Here is a 14,449-nt window from a genome sequence, read left to right on the forward strand (position 1 = left end):
GCAACTAGGCAGATAACTTGAGAGAAGTAAACAGGTAATAAAGTAGACAACTGTTAATTCTGTTTCACCATTTTGCAGAGTCCAGTAGTGAGGTCACTGGAGAATGCAGACAAATGATAATCAGCTCTACCTAATTATTGCCAGGTGGAAATAAGAAAATAGGGCTGCCAGAGCTTTTAATTTTTTTTATTAAAAAAAATAAGTGGCCGGGCACGGTGACTCACGCCTGTAATCCCAGCACTTTGGGAGGCCAAGACGGGTGGTACTTGAGGTCAGGAGTTCAAGACCAGCCTGGCCAACATGGTGAAACTCTGTCACCATGTTTTTGAAAATACAAAAATTAGCCCGTCATGATGGCCGGTGCCTGTAATCCTAGCTACTCGGAAAGCTGAGGCAGGAGAATCACTTGAACCTGGGAGGCGGAGGTTGCGGTGAGCTGAGATAGCGCCACGGCACTTCAGCCTGGGCAACAGAGCGACACTCCGTCTTAAATAAACAAATAAATAAAGCTAAAATGTGAAATTTTAATGACTTTTTTTCCTATTTTTGAACGCGACCAGCTAATTTTAAAACTTTTTTTTAACTGCATGGGTCACATAAAACACATCTGCAGAACCTCTAGGTCACGAGTTTGTTAACTTGATTATTTAGAGAGCACCTTGCAGGGACTATGCACAAAATAGGCAATCACTAAGTATTTACAGACGATAGCAAACTTCAACTTCCTTACTGCATCCAAAGGCAAGGGTACTAAATGGTGTGAAAGACTTCAAATGCAGGGAAAGACAACGGGATTTGTCCTGCTCCTAGGGCAAATCAGGAAGGAAAGAATTTCCAGGGTCTAGGGGAGGAAACAGGGTTCAAGAATGAAGAGAGTACCTAATTCACAACAAAAGGCCAAGTGCTCTTCAGATGATTTTATTTCAAGATAAATCATAACTTCTACCCATACTATGATTCCAAAGGGTGAAAAAAGTGTTTTGTCTCTTCTACCCTCCAAAGAGGGCATGGCAATGCCAATGTCTGTAAAATGCCTCCGCATAGTTGTCAGAAGCTATATTTCAGTCATTGAAAATACTTGTCCATTTTCAGCTGAGGTGAGGTTTGTTAGGAAACCTCTGTAACAATTTATTCAATTTATTTGGAGGTAAACTCCCAGACTCTCGTATTGATCTCATCTTTTGGGCTTCCTGAAAACACAGAACAAATACAAGAATGACAGCTCTACAGTGTGTCTAGTGCAGACTTTTAAGATCTGACCCAAAAAATCAATCAATAAATCAAGTTTGTCCTGACCTAGGCCCATAGTTCTCACAATGCCCTAAAGCACATGAAGATGTTAACCAGCCTGGAGAGATCTATGTCAGCCACTTTTCAACAAAAGGGCGTTGGGACCTACAAATGAGGCTATGCTCAGAAGCTACTATCTCTGCTAGCAATTAAGCCTAGGCTGGAAACCAAACAATTGTCATTATTTAGTTTTAGTCTCTTTAGTTCTATTTCAGACAATAATGTCTACTTGAGCAGCGATATACATTTTTCAAAATGGTTTTCCCATTCATTACTTCATCTGACAGTCACAACATTCTTTAAAGTGGTATTAGCCTCATTTTACGTATAGTAATGGTAAAGTTCAGAGCAATGAGTAAATCCGTCAAGATCACACAGCCTTCAACACTGTAATCTTTCCCACTTTGGCATGAATAATATACCTCCCAAATGAATGAAAGGGCCTTTCCTAGCAAAAGGCAAGGAGAATCATTACTTGTATCTCCCCCATTCTTTTCCTGAGAAAGCACCCCAGGAGCCATCGGTCACCTGAGCCCTCGCGGCACAATCGAGGAAGCCCTGGATCTCTTTTCTGCACGCATAGTCGCGGAATTCATTCTGCTTCCAGCAAGCCATCATCACCGCCATCTCCGTGATGCAAGTCGCCTCTGGAGGGGCAGATCCGGGGGACCTTCAGTCACAAGAAGACCCACCTTCCTGCCTTCCTACCCACCCGCCCCTGCTCATGCTCCGGCTTCCGCTCCGGGGCCCTCCTGACTCCGACTGCTCACCGCCCTTCTCCCGGCGACGCTCCCCGACGCGGTTAGCTAGAATAAGAGGTTTATTGGGCTTCAGCACAGGCTTCCGAGGGTTCCCAAACCGCGCCAGGCGACCCCGCAGGCTGGGTGTCGCCATCGCACACCCAGCTCCCGGCAGGCTTTGCGGTTCCGTGCGTGACCTCGCGAGATCCCTACGGGCTCGACGAATCAGCGCGGAGCTCTGGGAAGGCTCAGTGGCTTGCTGGCGGCCACTTCTTTCTTTTATTTGGCCGGGGCTGCGGCGATGCTGGGTTCGAACAGCGGCGGGTTCCTACTCGTCAGCAGATTAGGAGGAGACTCTGGGTTCGTACGCCGACTGAGGCTTCTCCTTGATGGGCTCCGGGCCCCGAAGTCTGGGGGCAGTACGAGGCCGGGGACATGCAGGAAAGGGCCCTGGTAAGTGGACACTCTTCTAGTGGTAACCGGCCACTCTTCTAGTGGTAACCGGCTTGGTCTAGGGGCTTATTGGCATAGGGCGGGGTGGGGGGAGGGGGAGCGAATCAAAATTTGAGACTTTAAGATGTTGGGTTGGGAAAGATTATTGTTTTACTTTAATAAACCTTGCAAGAACTGTTTTTCACCACCTATAGGACCACTATAAAGCCGCAAATAAAAATACTTTTTTCATTTTATAACAACAACTGCTGCTACTACTAGATACCGTTTGCTCATTTATAACAATCTCAGTTGATAGGATGAAGCTTAAACACTTGGCATTCATCGTCTTTTTTAATCCTCTCGCCAGTCTTACAGACTTGGACCTTCAGTTGTGATGCTTCATCAGACTTTTTTATGAGACAGGGTCTCTCTTGGTTGCCCAGACTGGAGTTCTAGTGGCACATTCGTAGCTCACTGCAGCTTCAAACTTCTGAACTCAAACGATCCTCCCGCCTCTGCCTCCTGGGTAGCTGAAACCACAGGTGCAAGACACCACGCCCAGCTAATTATTTTTTGTAGAGACGGGGTTTTGTCATGTTACCTGGACTGGTCTCGAACTCCTGGGCTCAAGCGATCCTCCTGCCCTGCCCTCACAAAGTGCTTTACATGACTGAGCCTCCGCGCCCAGCCAGACTTGGTTCTCAAGTTACTTCTGGCTATTTACAAAAACTCATTCCAAAGATGTGCAGCGTATTCTCATAGCATTTCCAAATAAGCTCCAAGAAATGTTTTTGGTAATGGAAGCAGAAACAAGCCTGTAGCTCATGACTGCTTTGGAGGAGCAACATTTATTTGGATTTGTGAATGTAGTGTGTTAAAAATGACTTATCACAGATATTTGGAATCTTCCCACTGATTTCTGCATGGCTGGTTGTTTTTCTTTCCTTAAGTCTCAGTTAATGTCAAAGGGCTTCCCTGACCTCCCACCCCACCACCATCAACCTGTTTTCTTCATAGCACCTATCACAGTCTGAAGTGTCTTATTGTTTATGGCCTTACCTATCCCTAACACCCATTTAAAAATGTAAGCATGAAAGAAGGAACGTTGTCTATCTTGTTCATTGCTGAATCCCCAGTGCCTGGAATAGTACCAATAAATACTTGTTAAATGAACAAACGTTTTATTTATTTATTTTTGGATTTGGGGTCTTGTTCTGTCACCCAGGTTGGAATGCAGTGGAATGATTAGCTCACTGCAGCCTTGGCCTCACTCCAGTGATCCTCCTGCTTCAGCTGCTGGAGTAGCTGCAACCACAGGCTCACACCACCAAATCCGGCTGGCTAGGGTTTTTTTTATTTTTTGTAGAGATGGGGTCTCAGTATGTTGCCCAGACTACTCTTGAACTCCTGGGCTCAAGTGAGCTTCCTGCCTTGGCCTCCCAAAGTGCTGGGATTACAGGCATGAGCCACCACACCCAACCTGAAACTTTTTTACAAATCTCCAACTTTATTACACCCACCCCCAAAAAATAATGAAGCAGAAGACATTATTTAACAAGAAGCAGTTTATTATACAAAAGGAAACCTGAGGTAATAGAAAATAACACTTGCAGTAATAAAGGAAGCAGCCTTGCACTCCACCTCCACACTCCAGAGTATAATTAAAAGACTCCTAGCAGACATTTCTGTCACCAATAACGCCAACCTGCAGTGAGTGAGTTGCTGCTGTATACAGAGCAGGCTGGGCCCCAAATCAGAAAATTCATGTTGCTTGCTTTCTCTATAGGGAAAGTGAAGCTTTCAGTAAGTATCATGTGGCTATTCCTGATTCTACTTTCTCTTGTGGAAATGTAACACCTGGTTTACACTGCTCTTTTCTGAGTACTTATATGGTGATAGGAATAAAGGAGAAAGTCTGGAAAGCACCAAGCACAAAGCAGGCCTGAGGCTCCAGCAACAGTCATTTAGAAACAACTGCCCACTTTATACGTAAGAGTACCAAAGGAATGCCAGTGTGAGCTCGTGTCATTAGGAGGAGAGGTAAGGATAATTCTACACCTTGCTTAACCATCACTTAACCTTTTTATTGCACATAATGAAATTTAAGTCCTGACCTAGGTCTGTACTTATGTAATATGTATTATGCACTCTAAATTAGCATCTGCATTTAGATGGATTGCAAGCTTAGAAATCAGTCCTGCATTTGACCTCTTTTGTCAGTGCCTACTATATCAAATTTTAACAATTTTTTTTTTTTTTTGAGATAGAGTTTTACTCTTGTTGTCCAGGCTAGAGTGCAATGGCATGATGTCGGTTCACCACCACCTCCGCCTCCTGGGTTCAAGCGATTCTTCTGCCTCAGCCTCCTGAGTAGCTGGGATTACAGTCATGTGCCACCACGCCCAGCTAATTTTGTATTTTTAGTAGAGATGAGGTTTCTCCATGTTGGTCAGGCTGGTCTCGAACTCCTGACCTCAGGTGATCTGCCCACCTTGGCCTCCCAGAGTGCTGGAATTACAGGCGTGAGCCACCGCACCCAGCCCAACAGATTTTTTTTTTTTTTTAAAGACAGGGGTCTATGTTGCCCAGTTGGTACTCATAGGTGCACTCACAGCGTACTATAGCCTCAAACTCTTGGGCTCAAGCGATCTTCCTGCCTCAGCCTTCTCAGTAGCTGGGACTACAGACCCATGCCACCACATGTGGCTTAGATATATTTTTGAAGTTTTTTTTTTTTTTTTCAGTTTGTTTTTGAGACAGTGTTACTCTGTCACCCAGGCTGGAGTGCAGTAGCGATCCTCCCACTTCAGCCTCCCAAGTAGCTGAATCTACAGGCACACACACCATGCCCAGCTAATTTTTTCTATTTTTTGTAGAGATGGGGTTTTGCCATGTTACCCAAGCTGGTCTTGAATCCCTGGGCTCAAGCGATCCTCCCACCTCGGCCTCCCAAAGTGCTGGCATGAGTCACTTGCACCCAGCCTGGAGGTCTTCCCTCTTGTTCTTTTCTGCAAAAGGTCAAATAGGGTAAGCAAACTTTCTGTAATTTTTGAAGATCATCTTTTATTAAAGGATTAAATGAAAAAAGAACAACTTTGGCAATGAAATTCAGCCTAATTACAGCTTTTCTTGGCCACATCCTTAGATTTCAGTATATTAAGTGTAGACCCTAGTTGTTGAAGCATCTAACATATATCTATCTATATAGATATGTAGATAGAGGTATAGATAATATACTGATAAACTGTGGAACTTCTCTAGTGATAACTCATTAATACATTACAACTAGAGTAGCTCTAAGGTCCAAGGTATTCTTTCCTGTTCCACTGCCCCAGAAAGAGCTAATGGTTTCCCTGCTCATTAGACTGTATGTTCAAACCACAGCAATAGAAGGGTTTGGCTGCATCCCCAAATCTAACTAAGCTTTTTTTTTTTTTTTTTTTTTTTTGAGACAGACTCTCGCTCTGTTGCCCAGGCTGGAGTGCAGTGGCGTGATCTCGGCTCACTGCAACCTCCGCCTCCCAGGTTCAAGCAATTCTCCTGCCTCAGCCTCCCAAGTAGCTGGGATTACAGGTGTGAGCCACCTGTTGGTGCTGGGTGCGCCCAGCTCTGACTAAGCTTTTATTTAGCCAGCCACTTGTGGCTTAAATCTCTTGCCTTGCCTCCTCATCCCTTTGAATAGGCTCCATCAAAAAGTAGTCTCAGGCTGGGCACGGTGGCTCACTCCTATAATCCCAGCACTTTGGGAGGCCGAGACGAGTGGATCATTTGAGGTCAGGAGTCCGAGACCAGCCTGGCCAACATGGCGAAACCCCATTTCTACTAAAACACAAAAAAATTAGCCAGGCATGGTGGTGCGTGCCTGTAATCCCACCACTCTGGAGGCTGAGGCACGAGAATTGCTTGAACATGGGAGGCAGAGGCTGCAGTGAGCCAAAATTGTGCCACTGCACTCTAGCCTTGGTGATGGAGTGAGACTCTACCTCAAAAAAAAAAAGGGGGGGGCTGGGCACGGTGGCTCACGCCTGTAATCCCAGCACTTTGGGAGGCCAAGCCAAGTGAATCACCTGAGCTCAGGAGTTCGAGACCAGACTGGCCAACATGGTGAAACCCCATCTCTACTAAAAATACAAAAATTAGCTAGACATGGTGGCAGGCACCTGTAATCCCCACTACTCAGGAGGCTGAGGGAGAAGAATCACTTGAACTGGGGAGGCGGAGATTCTAGTGAGCTGAGATCGCACCATTGTACTCCAGCCTGGGCGACAAGAGCGAAACTCCATCTCAAAAAAAAAAAAAAAAAGTCATATGGAAGCGTATCAGTAATACAGTGAATGAAGCTGGACTATACATTGCACTTAAAAGTGAAAAGTGCTACAGATTATAAAATAATTACTAAAACATACTGCTATACTGTTTCCATAACTGCAGAAGATGGGACTTTGTAGCATATAAAAACAATAAAATAGAGGGAACAGTTCATTAGGCAAACAAAAGAATTAGGAGCTATAAAATTTGCACTCTTTTCCCTGGGCTTTTTTTTTTTTTTGGTCAACACACCGAAAAATTTGCACTTTGACTCATATTGGCCTATTTTAACATTTCAAAATCATTTAAAGAAAAATATGACTTTTTCTGTCATAATTCCCAGTCTTAGTCTCCATCTTTGATTAAAAAGAAGACAGGGCAATACATTAAATTGACAAGGCATATAACAGCCACTGAATCTTTCTGTTCATGAGAAGGAATCCCAGCTATACCATAAATAAGATGCAAACCAGCAGTAAGAATGATGGCAAGGTTTCTGTATTTCCATCAGAAATTGTGGGAAAGGGCCTAAAACCAGGAAAGACAAGGCCATTAAAAATATATATTTGAGGCCGGGCGCGGTGGCTCAAGCCTGTAATCCCAGCACTTTGGGAGGCCGAGACGGGCGGATCACGAGGTCAGGAGATCAAGACCATCCTGGCTAACACAGTGAAACCCCGTCTCTACTAAAAATACAAAAACTAGCCGGGCGAGGTGGCGGGCACCTGTAGTCCCAGCTACTCGGGAGACTGAGGCAGGAGAATGGTGTAAACCCGGGAGGCGGAGCTTGCAGTGAGCTGAGATCCGGCCACTGCACTCCAGTCTGGGCAACAGAGTGAGACTCCGCCTCAAAAAAAAAAAAAAAAAAAACATATATATATATATATATATTTGAGGCCGGGTGTGGTGGCTCACACCTGTAATCCCAGCACTTTGGGAGGCCAAGGCAGGTGGATCACGAGGTCAAAAGATCAAGACTATCCTTGCCAACATGGCAAAACCCCGTCTCTACTAAAAACACAAAAAATTAGCTGGGCGTGGTGGTGCATGCCTGTAGTCCCAGCTACTCAGGAAGCTGAGGCAGGAGAATCGCTTGAAACAGGGAGATGGAGGTTTCAGTGAGCCGAGATCATGCCATTGCACTCCAGCCTGGTGACAGAGCGAGACTCTGTCTTAAAAAAAAGAAAAAAAATACATATATATATATAATTTGAGACGGTGTCTCGCTCTGTCACCCAGGCTGAAGTGCAGTGATCATGATGATAGCTCACTGCAGCCTTAAATTCCTGGACTCAAGTGATCCTCCTGCCTCAACCTCCCAAGTATCTAGGGCTACACGTGTGCACCACCAAGACCTGCTAATTCTTTTATATTTTTAGAGACAGGGTCTTGCTAGGATGGTCTTAAACTCCTGGCTTCAAGCAGTCACCCCTCCTCAGCTTCCCAAAGTGTTGGGATTACAGGCATAAGCCACTACACCTGGACAGAAAAAGCCAAAAAAAAAAAAAAAAAAACTAGGGCTGGGTAAGGTGGCTGATGCCTGTAAACCCAGCACTCTGGGAGGCCAAGGCGGATGGATTGCTTGATCCAGGAGTTGGAGACCAACCTGGGCAACACGGCAAAACCTCATCTCTACAAAAAAAAAAAAAAAAAGTAAAATAGAAGTTTGACATGAAAGCAAAATACATAGTATAAAAAAGGCAGAAAACCAGAATACAACTCACCAGAAGTTTTGCGTCTCCACCAACATAACAATTTGTAAAGCAAGAGATGAGAAAAAGAGATTATTGGGAAACGTACTGAATAATGAGGAATTTGGGGAATAGAACAAAAGTTGTAAGTTGTAACCTGACCCATCTTACTTCATTGGTAGTCAAGTACAGCTCAAAGGATGAAATAGAGAAGTGAGTAATTTAAAAACTGTTCGACCGGCACCTTGAATCAAATGGATGTTTTAGGGTTCTGTTTCTCACTGAACCAAAAATTGTATGCCTCCATCTCTCCTTGAGGAGAGGCCCTATGTTAGACCTTGGCTACTCATCATTAAGATAAAATCTTAATAGATAAAACTGGAATGCCTTGAATCCATGAAAAGACAGTGTTCAGTAACGGTTTGTGCATTGGATGCTCCTTATGTCCCATGGCAGAATAAAATCTCCTTAGCTCCGCCAAATTAAAGGCTCTTGCAAGGGCACTCAGAGATGTTGCCTTTTCATGAAGATTTCATGTAGGTAATCCCAAAATTTCCTCTGCTCTGTTTCATTGTTGTGGATCATGGCAGTGAGAGCTTCCCCCTGGTCCAGACCTTGCCAATAATCTTGCAGCCACATCTCTTTCCAACTGAAATACCAAAATGGGGGTTGGATTATGGAACTGCAGCATAGTTATGAGTTCTGCCTTTTTCTGAGTGGGGCCAAAGAAATCTTAAGCAGATACAGTGGTCTCTAACTTGGACAAGACTGCTGCGAAGGGAAGACAACGTGACGTAAATCCAATATTAGCCCAAGTGACAGGCTAAAAGCCACAAATACAAAGACATCACACAGCCTACCCAATCAATTACAATTCCTGACTTGCCTGCTTCTGGCTCCCAAATGTGGAGGGGGTTCAGAGGCAGGCAAAGCAGAGGTCAGACTGGAAGTGGTAATCTCCATAAGGAAAGCAAGGGGGCAGGGGTCTTTAGATGATTATCTTTTAAGTTTCACCTTTATCCAATAATCAAAATGAAGGTGCATCAAAATGAAGTAGCATCCAGCATCTAGAAAAGACATAACCTGAATATTTTCTTAATGTTTCACATTTTTTGTACTTTTCCTCTAGTAAATCATATTATGTTCGGATACAAACAATTTGTAATTAGATACAAATTACCTGGTGAAGCATTCCAACCATCCAGACAAAACTGCCAGCAGCATCTATTAATAAATGGCCTTCTGCTGCCATCCACTGTCCAAGTCGGTCTCTGTAGGCCATTCTAGCAGTCTTACTTAAGCTTAATAATCTTAGCACCTCTCCTCCAACAGGTGTGGCTTGCTACAAGTGGTTTCAACATTTCCCCCCCACACACCTCATGCTGGCCTTGTTTCCCAGTACCACCACCTTTTGCCACCTACTACAGTAGCCTATTCGCTTCCCTTCTGATGCACATTGCGCATTGTTGTGTGTGTATGTGTGTGTGTGTGTGACACAGTCTTACTCCAACCCAGGCTGGAATGCAGTGGCACGATCCTAGCTCACTACAGCATTGAACTCCTGGGTTCAAGCAGTCCACTTGCCACAGCCTCCCAAGTAGCCAGGACTACAGGCATGTACCACCACCCCAGGCTTTTAGCTTTTAATTGTACAGAGAGGGTTTTGTTACATTGTCCAGGCTAGTCTGGAACCCCTGGCCTCAAGTGTTCCTCCCACCTTGGCCTCCCAAAGTGCTGGGATTACAGGCGTGAGCCACCGTGCCCGGCCATGCCTAGTTTTTCTAGTTACACAGGCAGTGTGTCCCCACATGCACCAAGTACATGGGGCTCATCCTCAGCACAGCTGCTTAAAAAAAATTATGGTTGGTTAACAGGTGGAAGCCCTGACTACTGCAGAAAAGCCTCCCTCAAAATGCTCTCCTCTACTCCCCACCCCCATGTCCACTCTAAAAAAAGATGCTCAAATAGTTGAGTTTTTAGTGCAGTCCAAACTCCTGAGCCTGGTATTAATGATATTTACAGCCTTTCCCCTATTTATTTGCCCCATTTTCTCTCTCCCCTGTCTGCACAGGCCCTGAGCTCTGGTTCAATCTTTTTGAACCACTACTGGAAACATTGTTCACATAAGCTGATTTTCATATGTTGCCTTGAATTATATTTTACGTCTATGCAGCTTTTTCAGCTTGTCTTATCCCCCCAACTAGACTGTTGACACCTTAAAGACAGAGTGAGCACATACCATAATTTCCTCCTGCACCTGCTCAGCACCTAGTGCTACTTAATTGCCCACAGTAAGCAAGTAAGTAAATGATTTGATGGCTGCAGGGGACCCCAGCACTCTTACCTGTCATTCTCAGGAATCTCTTCCACGTTGCCAAAGCCAGGTGTGGGCACTGGGCAGTCCATGTGTGAGGGCTGGGCAATGTGGGGCTCAAGGACGGGGCTGTCCCCGGGAGAGGCCGCGTGGGCTTTCTCGGCATCCAGCCGAGCCAGTTCGTGGTCACAGACGAAACACTCAAAGCCGTTGAGGTAGTTAGGCAGCAAAGGATCATTCACTCCCCACTCCCGATGCTTCAGACTATCCAGAAGGAATTGGTTGGTGATGCCCCCAGGTTGCTTGTATGCCAGGTATTTCATATATTCCTCATCATTCTTGTCCAGAAAGTCAATAAACTCTGCCAGCTTCTGAGGAGACTCAAAATCATCAATCAGGATGACGGAGTGATTGTTCGGCATCCAGTCCCTCACAGAGGGAGAGCCGCGGTACACGGGCACAGCGCCCAGATGCATGGGACGCCACAGTTTTTCTGTCATGTAGTCGTTACAGATGGCATTTTCCAGGGCCAAGTGGAACTTATAGCGGGACAAGAAAGCCAAGAGCTCTGGATCCTCGGTGGTGGCCGTGGCTGTGTCCTGTAGCCGCGCGGTGGGCAGCTCCCGATTCTGCAGGCATTTCCCATAGGAGTCTACCTAGACCGGGTAGAGTAGGACCGTCATGAGGGTGCGGCCCGGAGGCCTGGACACCTAGAGTCCTGGCCTCAGCCCGTCCCCTCCTTTCCCTCCCCTGCCGCCCGCCCTCGCTCACTCACCGGGATGTGGCGCATGAGCTCGCGCACGTAGCGGTCCCGGTCCGCAGGCACGTCGCAGTGGGACTGGAGATAGAGCAGCGGCGCGTAGCCGCGGCGGCGCCACTCCGCGCGTTCCCGGAGCGGAGGCACCGGGCGGCGCAGATAGGCGGTCCCGGGCAGCCACTGCAGCGACAGCGGGTAATCCGAGTGGCGACTGAATGTGGAGGTAAGATTGAAGAGGCGGATGCCCGGGCCGTGGCTCAGCAAGAAGTTGTTGAGGGGCGACTCCTCGTGGAGGAGCGCCCAGCTCTGGTGCGCCAGGCGCGGCAGCGGCGCGGCCGACGCGCGGAAGTCGGTGCCATAGAAGAGCAGCGCGCGAGTCCGCGAGTCCCTCAGCGCTCGGCGGTTCCGAGACGCCACGCACGCGCCGCGCGTACACTCGATGCGCTCCGAGTCTCCAGGGAAGTGGGGGAATAGCCCTGGGCTCCACCACAGCAGCACCGGCAAATCCCCAGCCTCCTCCCTCCCTGGCCTCGGCGTTCCGGAGCTGCGCGTCACCCCCACTGCGCCCAGCGCCGAGGGCGGCCGGAAAACCGCGCCATCCCACGGTTCCGCCCACTCCGCCTCCCCGCCGGCCTCCCTCTCCGCCACGGACCCATAGCCGCTGGCTGCACAAACACTGAGCACCCCCAGGAGGGCCAGCACCGCCCCAGTGGGGCCGGCCGCCATGTCCACTCTGGCAGCCGGCGCCCTCGGCCGGCACAGACCCCGCCCAGCGGCTAGTCGTGACTGGACCAGGCTCTACGCCACGGTGCCTCCCGGCGCATGCGCAGCTCCGCTCAGCCGAAGGCCAGGGCTAAAAGCAAAGTGAGCTTTCGGCAGTAAAGATGAGGCTAATGGTTACATCTTAATTTATTTTATTTCTTTACAAATTAAAGATGCATTGAAAAATAAACCAATGAAGAGAAATGAGAGGTCCAGAGCAGGGGCATCCCAGGCGGGGAGCAGGCAAGCCTGGCCACGGTCAAGCCTAGCCCTTGTCCTGCCCCCAAGCCAGTTGGGGTTGGAAGATAACTGTCAGCCACTCAGTCAATACCAAAGCCCAAGCGGTGTCCTGGCAGGAGAGAATGGCGCTCCAGCTGCCTCTGCCTCTCTCCCCAACAACCCTGGGCCTGGAGAAGCAGTGTTTCTCGTGGGAGCTCAGAGTGGGATGTGAACTGGCTCTGTGAGGTATTGCAAGTTGATGACCAGGCTCCCTAGGCTCCCTATAGAACCATCCAGTGTTGGGGCCTCTCCAGCTGGAAAGGAGACTGGTACCTCTCCCAGATCTTAATATACTTTGCAACTGAATTCCCAGGTCATCTCTGACAGTGTCTCTCTATCCACGGAGTGATCATCAATCATTGCAGGAGAGAGCGAGTGAGCAGTGAAAGCAGAGAAACTTGACTGCTAACCTCCAGGCCCAAGAAGGACTGACCACTTTTCTCTCCACCACCTATGGGCTATACCCCAGCTCTTGTGCACCTGTATGTTTTATCCCTAATATAGGAAGTTGTGGATGACACTGAGCTGAATTAGCCACCCCCTGTAGTAACCTTAGGATCCCCCACTCTTTCCTGCCTGCCCTTCTCCTCTGGGGAGACTGGCCCAAAGGGACACATAATATTGCCACGGTCTGGGTGCCTCCAAACCCCCAATACCGAATCATATACGGTGAACTGAGAAACTACATTCATTATGACAGGATTAGCAGGAAAAAGAGGGTAGAGTGAGGGAACAGGGGCACCTTCTATCAGCAGGACATGACAGAGTGGCAGGATACTTGAGCCCAGAAAGAAGGTGTCTCCTTATATCTCCCCCTCCCCCCCAAAGAGACTGAGGTCAGCTTACATGACATAAGATATGGTACTGTCCCAATTTCTCTGACATCCTGGGGTGCTTTCTGGAAGCTGGCCTGGGCCCTGTGCCATTTACCCACTTGCTTTAGCTCAGTAGCTGCCGAATCTCCTTGTGCATATGACAGAGAAAGTCCACATAAGATGCTCCCCCACTCAGACTCTTGTCTTCCACCAGGAAGTGCTTGAACAGCATCTCCAGCTTGTCCTCCTGTTTCACCACGATAAGCTATAGCCAGAATTCAGGGTTCATGAGGCAACGCCAAAGGAAATTAAACATGCCCAGAAATCCCATTAGGTAGTCACTTACTCATTCCCCACCCAACCCCCACTTCTAGGCGAGGACTTGACATGGTAAGAAATCCAGGGTTCAGATCAGTGTTACCTTCATGTACCGGGATCTCTGTGCCCTTAAGCTATCAATGAGGCCTCGAACCTTCTTGGACAGTGGATTATCCAGAACTGGCAGAACACTCTGGAACACAAAATTTATTTATCCTTATGGTAAGACACTCTGAGTTCAGTCAAGGTGGGGCAGCACACATCTATGCATCATCTGAAACAAGGAAGCCTGGGAAGAATGACAGCAACTGCCCTTGTCCCCAAGTGTTCCCTGATATTTGAGGGGACCATTACACTAACTTTATTGGCTCCCAATCGTTTCACAAAGTATACTTCCACACCCATATTCTCCTTGACTCCTTGCTCTCACCAAGCCACTGGTGATCTGACTGAAGGAAGAGACGCTGAAAAGGCTCTGGACAACACCCTGTTGGACGCTTGCTCCCACCCAGAGGAAGAGGTTGAGACCATTCTCCAGTAAATACATATCCCCATTGCTTAGACGCTCTTCAGAGGCTCGAACTGCTGGTGGTTCGGTGGTACTCTCGATGGGAGACTTTGTCTAGACAAAAGGAAGGGAGCAAAAGGTTACCAAGGACCATAAGACAAGTCTGCCCCCCACCACACACAAAATTCTGAAAGCTAAGTCCTCAGACACCACCCCTTCTGGGGTCTCAGTA

General features: G+C 47.6%; 3 protein-coding genes across 6 annotated transcripts in view; all 3 read right to left on the bottom strand.

The window, feature by feature from the left end:
- Positions 1-902: 902 nt before the first annotated feature.
- On the bottom strand, positions 903-2,207 carry CHCHD1 (coiled-coil-helix-coiled-coil-helix domain containing 1). The gene is made up of 3 exons (XM_010373118.1): positions 2,061-2,207; positions 1,819-1,937; positions 903-1,190 (listed from the first exon to the last, which is right to left on the bottom strand). Exons 1-3 carry the CDS (start codon positions 2,182-2,184, stop codon positions 1,089-1,091), a joined length of 345 nt encoding a protein of 114 aa, XP_010371420.1. The 5' UTR covers positions 2,185-2,207; the 3' UTR covers positions 903-1,088.
- Positions 2,208-5,351: 3,144 nt separating this feature from the next.
- Positions 5,352-12,429, bottom strand: FUT11 (fucosyltransferase 11). 3 transcript variants are annotated; one of them, XM_010373117.2, is made up of 3 exons: positions 11,554-12,429; positions 10,809-11,434; positions 5,352-5,473 (listed from the first exon to the last, which is right to left on the bottom strand). In XM_010373117.2, the coding sequence occupies exons 1-3, from the start codon at positions 12,259-12,261 to the stop codon at positions 5,389-5,391; spliced, it is 1,419 nt and encodes a 472-aa protein (XP_010371419.1). In that variant the 5' UTR covers positions 12,262-12,429; the 3' UTR covers positions 5,352-5,388. The 3 variants fall into 3 exon arrangements, with proteins under 3 accessions (XP_010371419.1, XP_010371418.1, XP_030796372.1); XM_010373116.2 differs by lacking the exon at positions 5,352-5,473 and adding an exon at positions 8,439-9,113; XM_030940512.1 differs by lacking the exon at positions 5,352-5,473 and adding an exon at positions 9,139-9,235.
- SEC24C (SEC24 homolog C, COPII coat complex component) overlaps positions 12,430-14,449 on the bottom strand; it is a 28,646-nt gene continuing 26,626 nt past the window's right edge. Inside the window, exons 22-24 of one of the 2 annotated variants that reach the window (XM_010373114.2) lie at positions 14,140-14,331; positions 13,813-13,902; positions 12,430-13,656 (exon numbers count right to left, since the gene is read on the bottom strand). In XM_010373114.2, the coding sequence (XP_010371416.1) occupies positions 13,516-13,656; positions 13,813-13,902; positions 14,140-14,331 (423 nt within the window). In that variant the 3' untranslated portion in view covers positions 12,430-13,515. The remainder of the gene's footprint in view (positions 13,657-13,812; positions 13,903-14,139; positions 14,332-14,449) is intronic. The other variant, XM_010373115.2, reaches the window with a different exon arrangement.

This window comes from Rhinopithecus roxellana, chromosome 11 (assembly GCF_007565055.1).
Source record: "Rhinopithecus roxellana isolate Shanxi Qingling chromosome 11, ASM756505v1, whole genome shotgun sequence".
NCBI classification, from domain to species: domain Eukaryota; kingdom Metazoa; phylum Chordata; class Mammalia; order Primates; family Cercopithecidae; genus Rhinopithecus; species Rhinopithecus roxellana.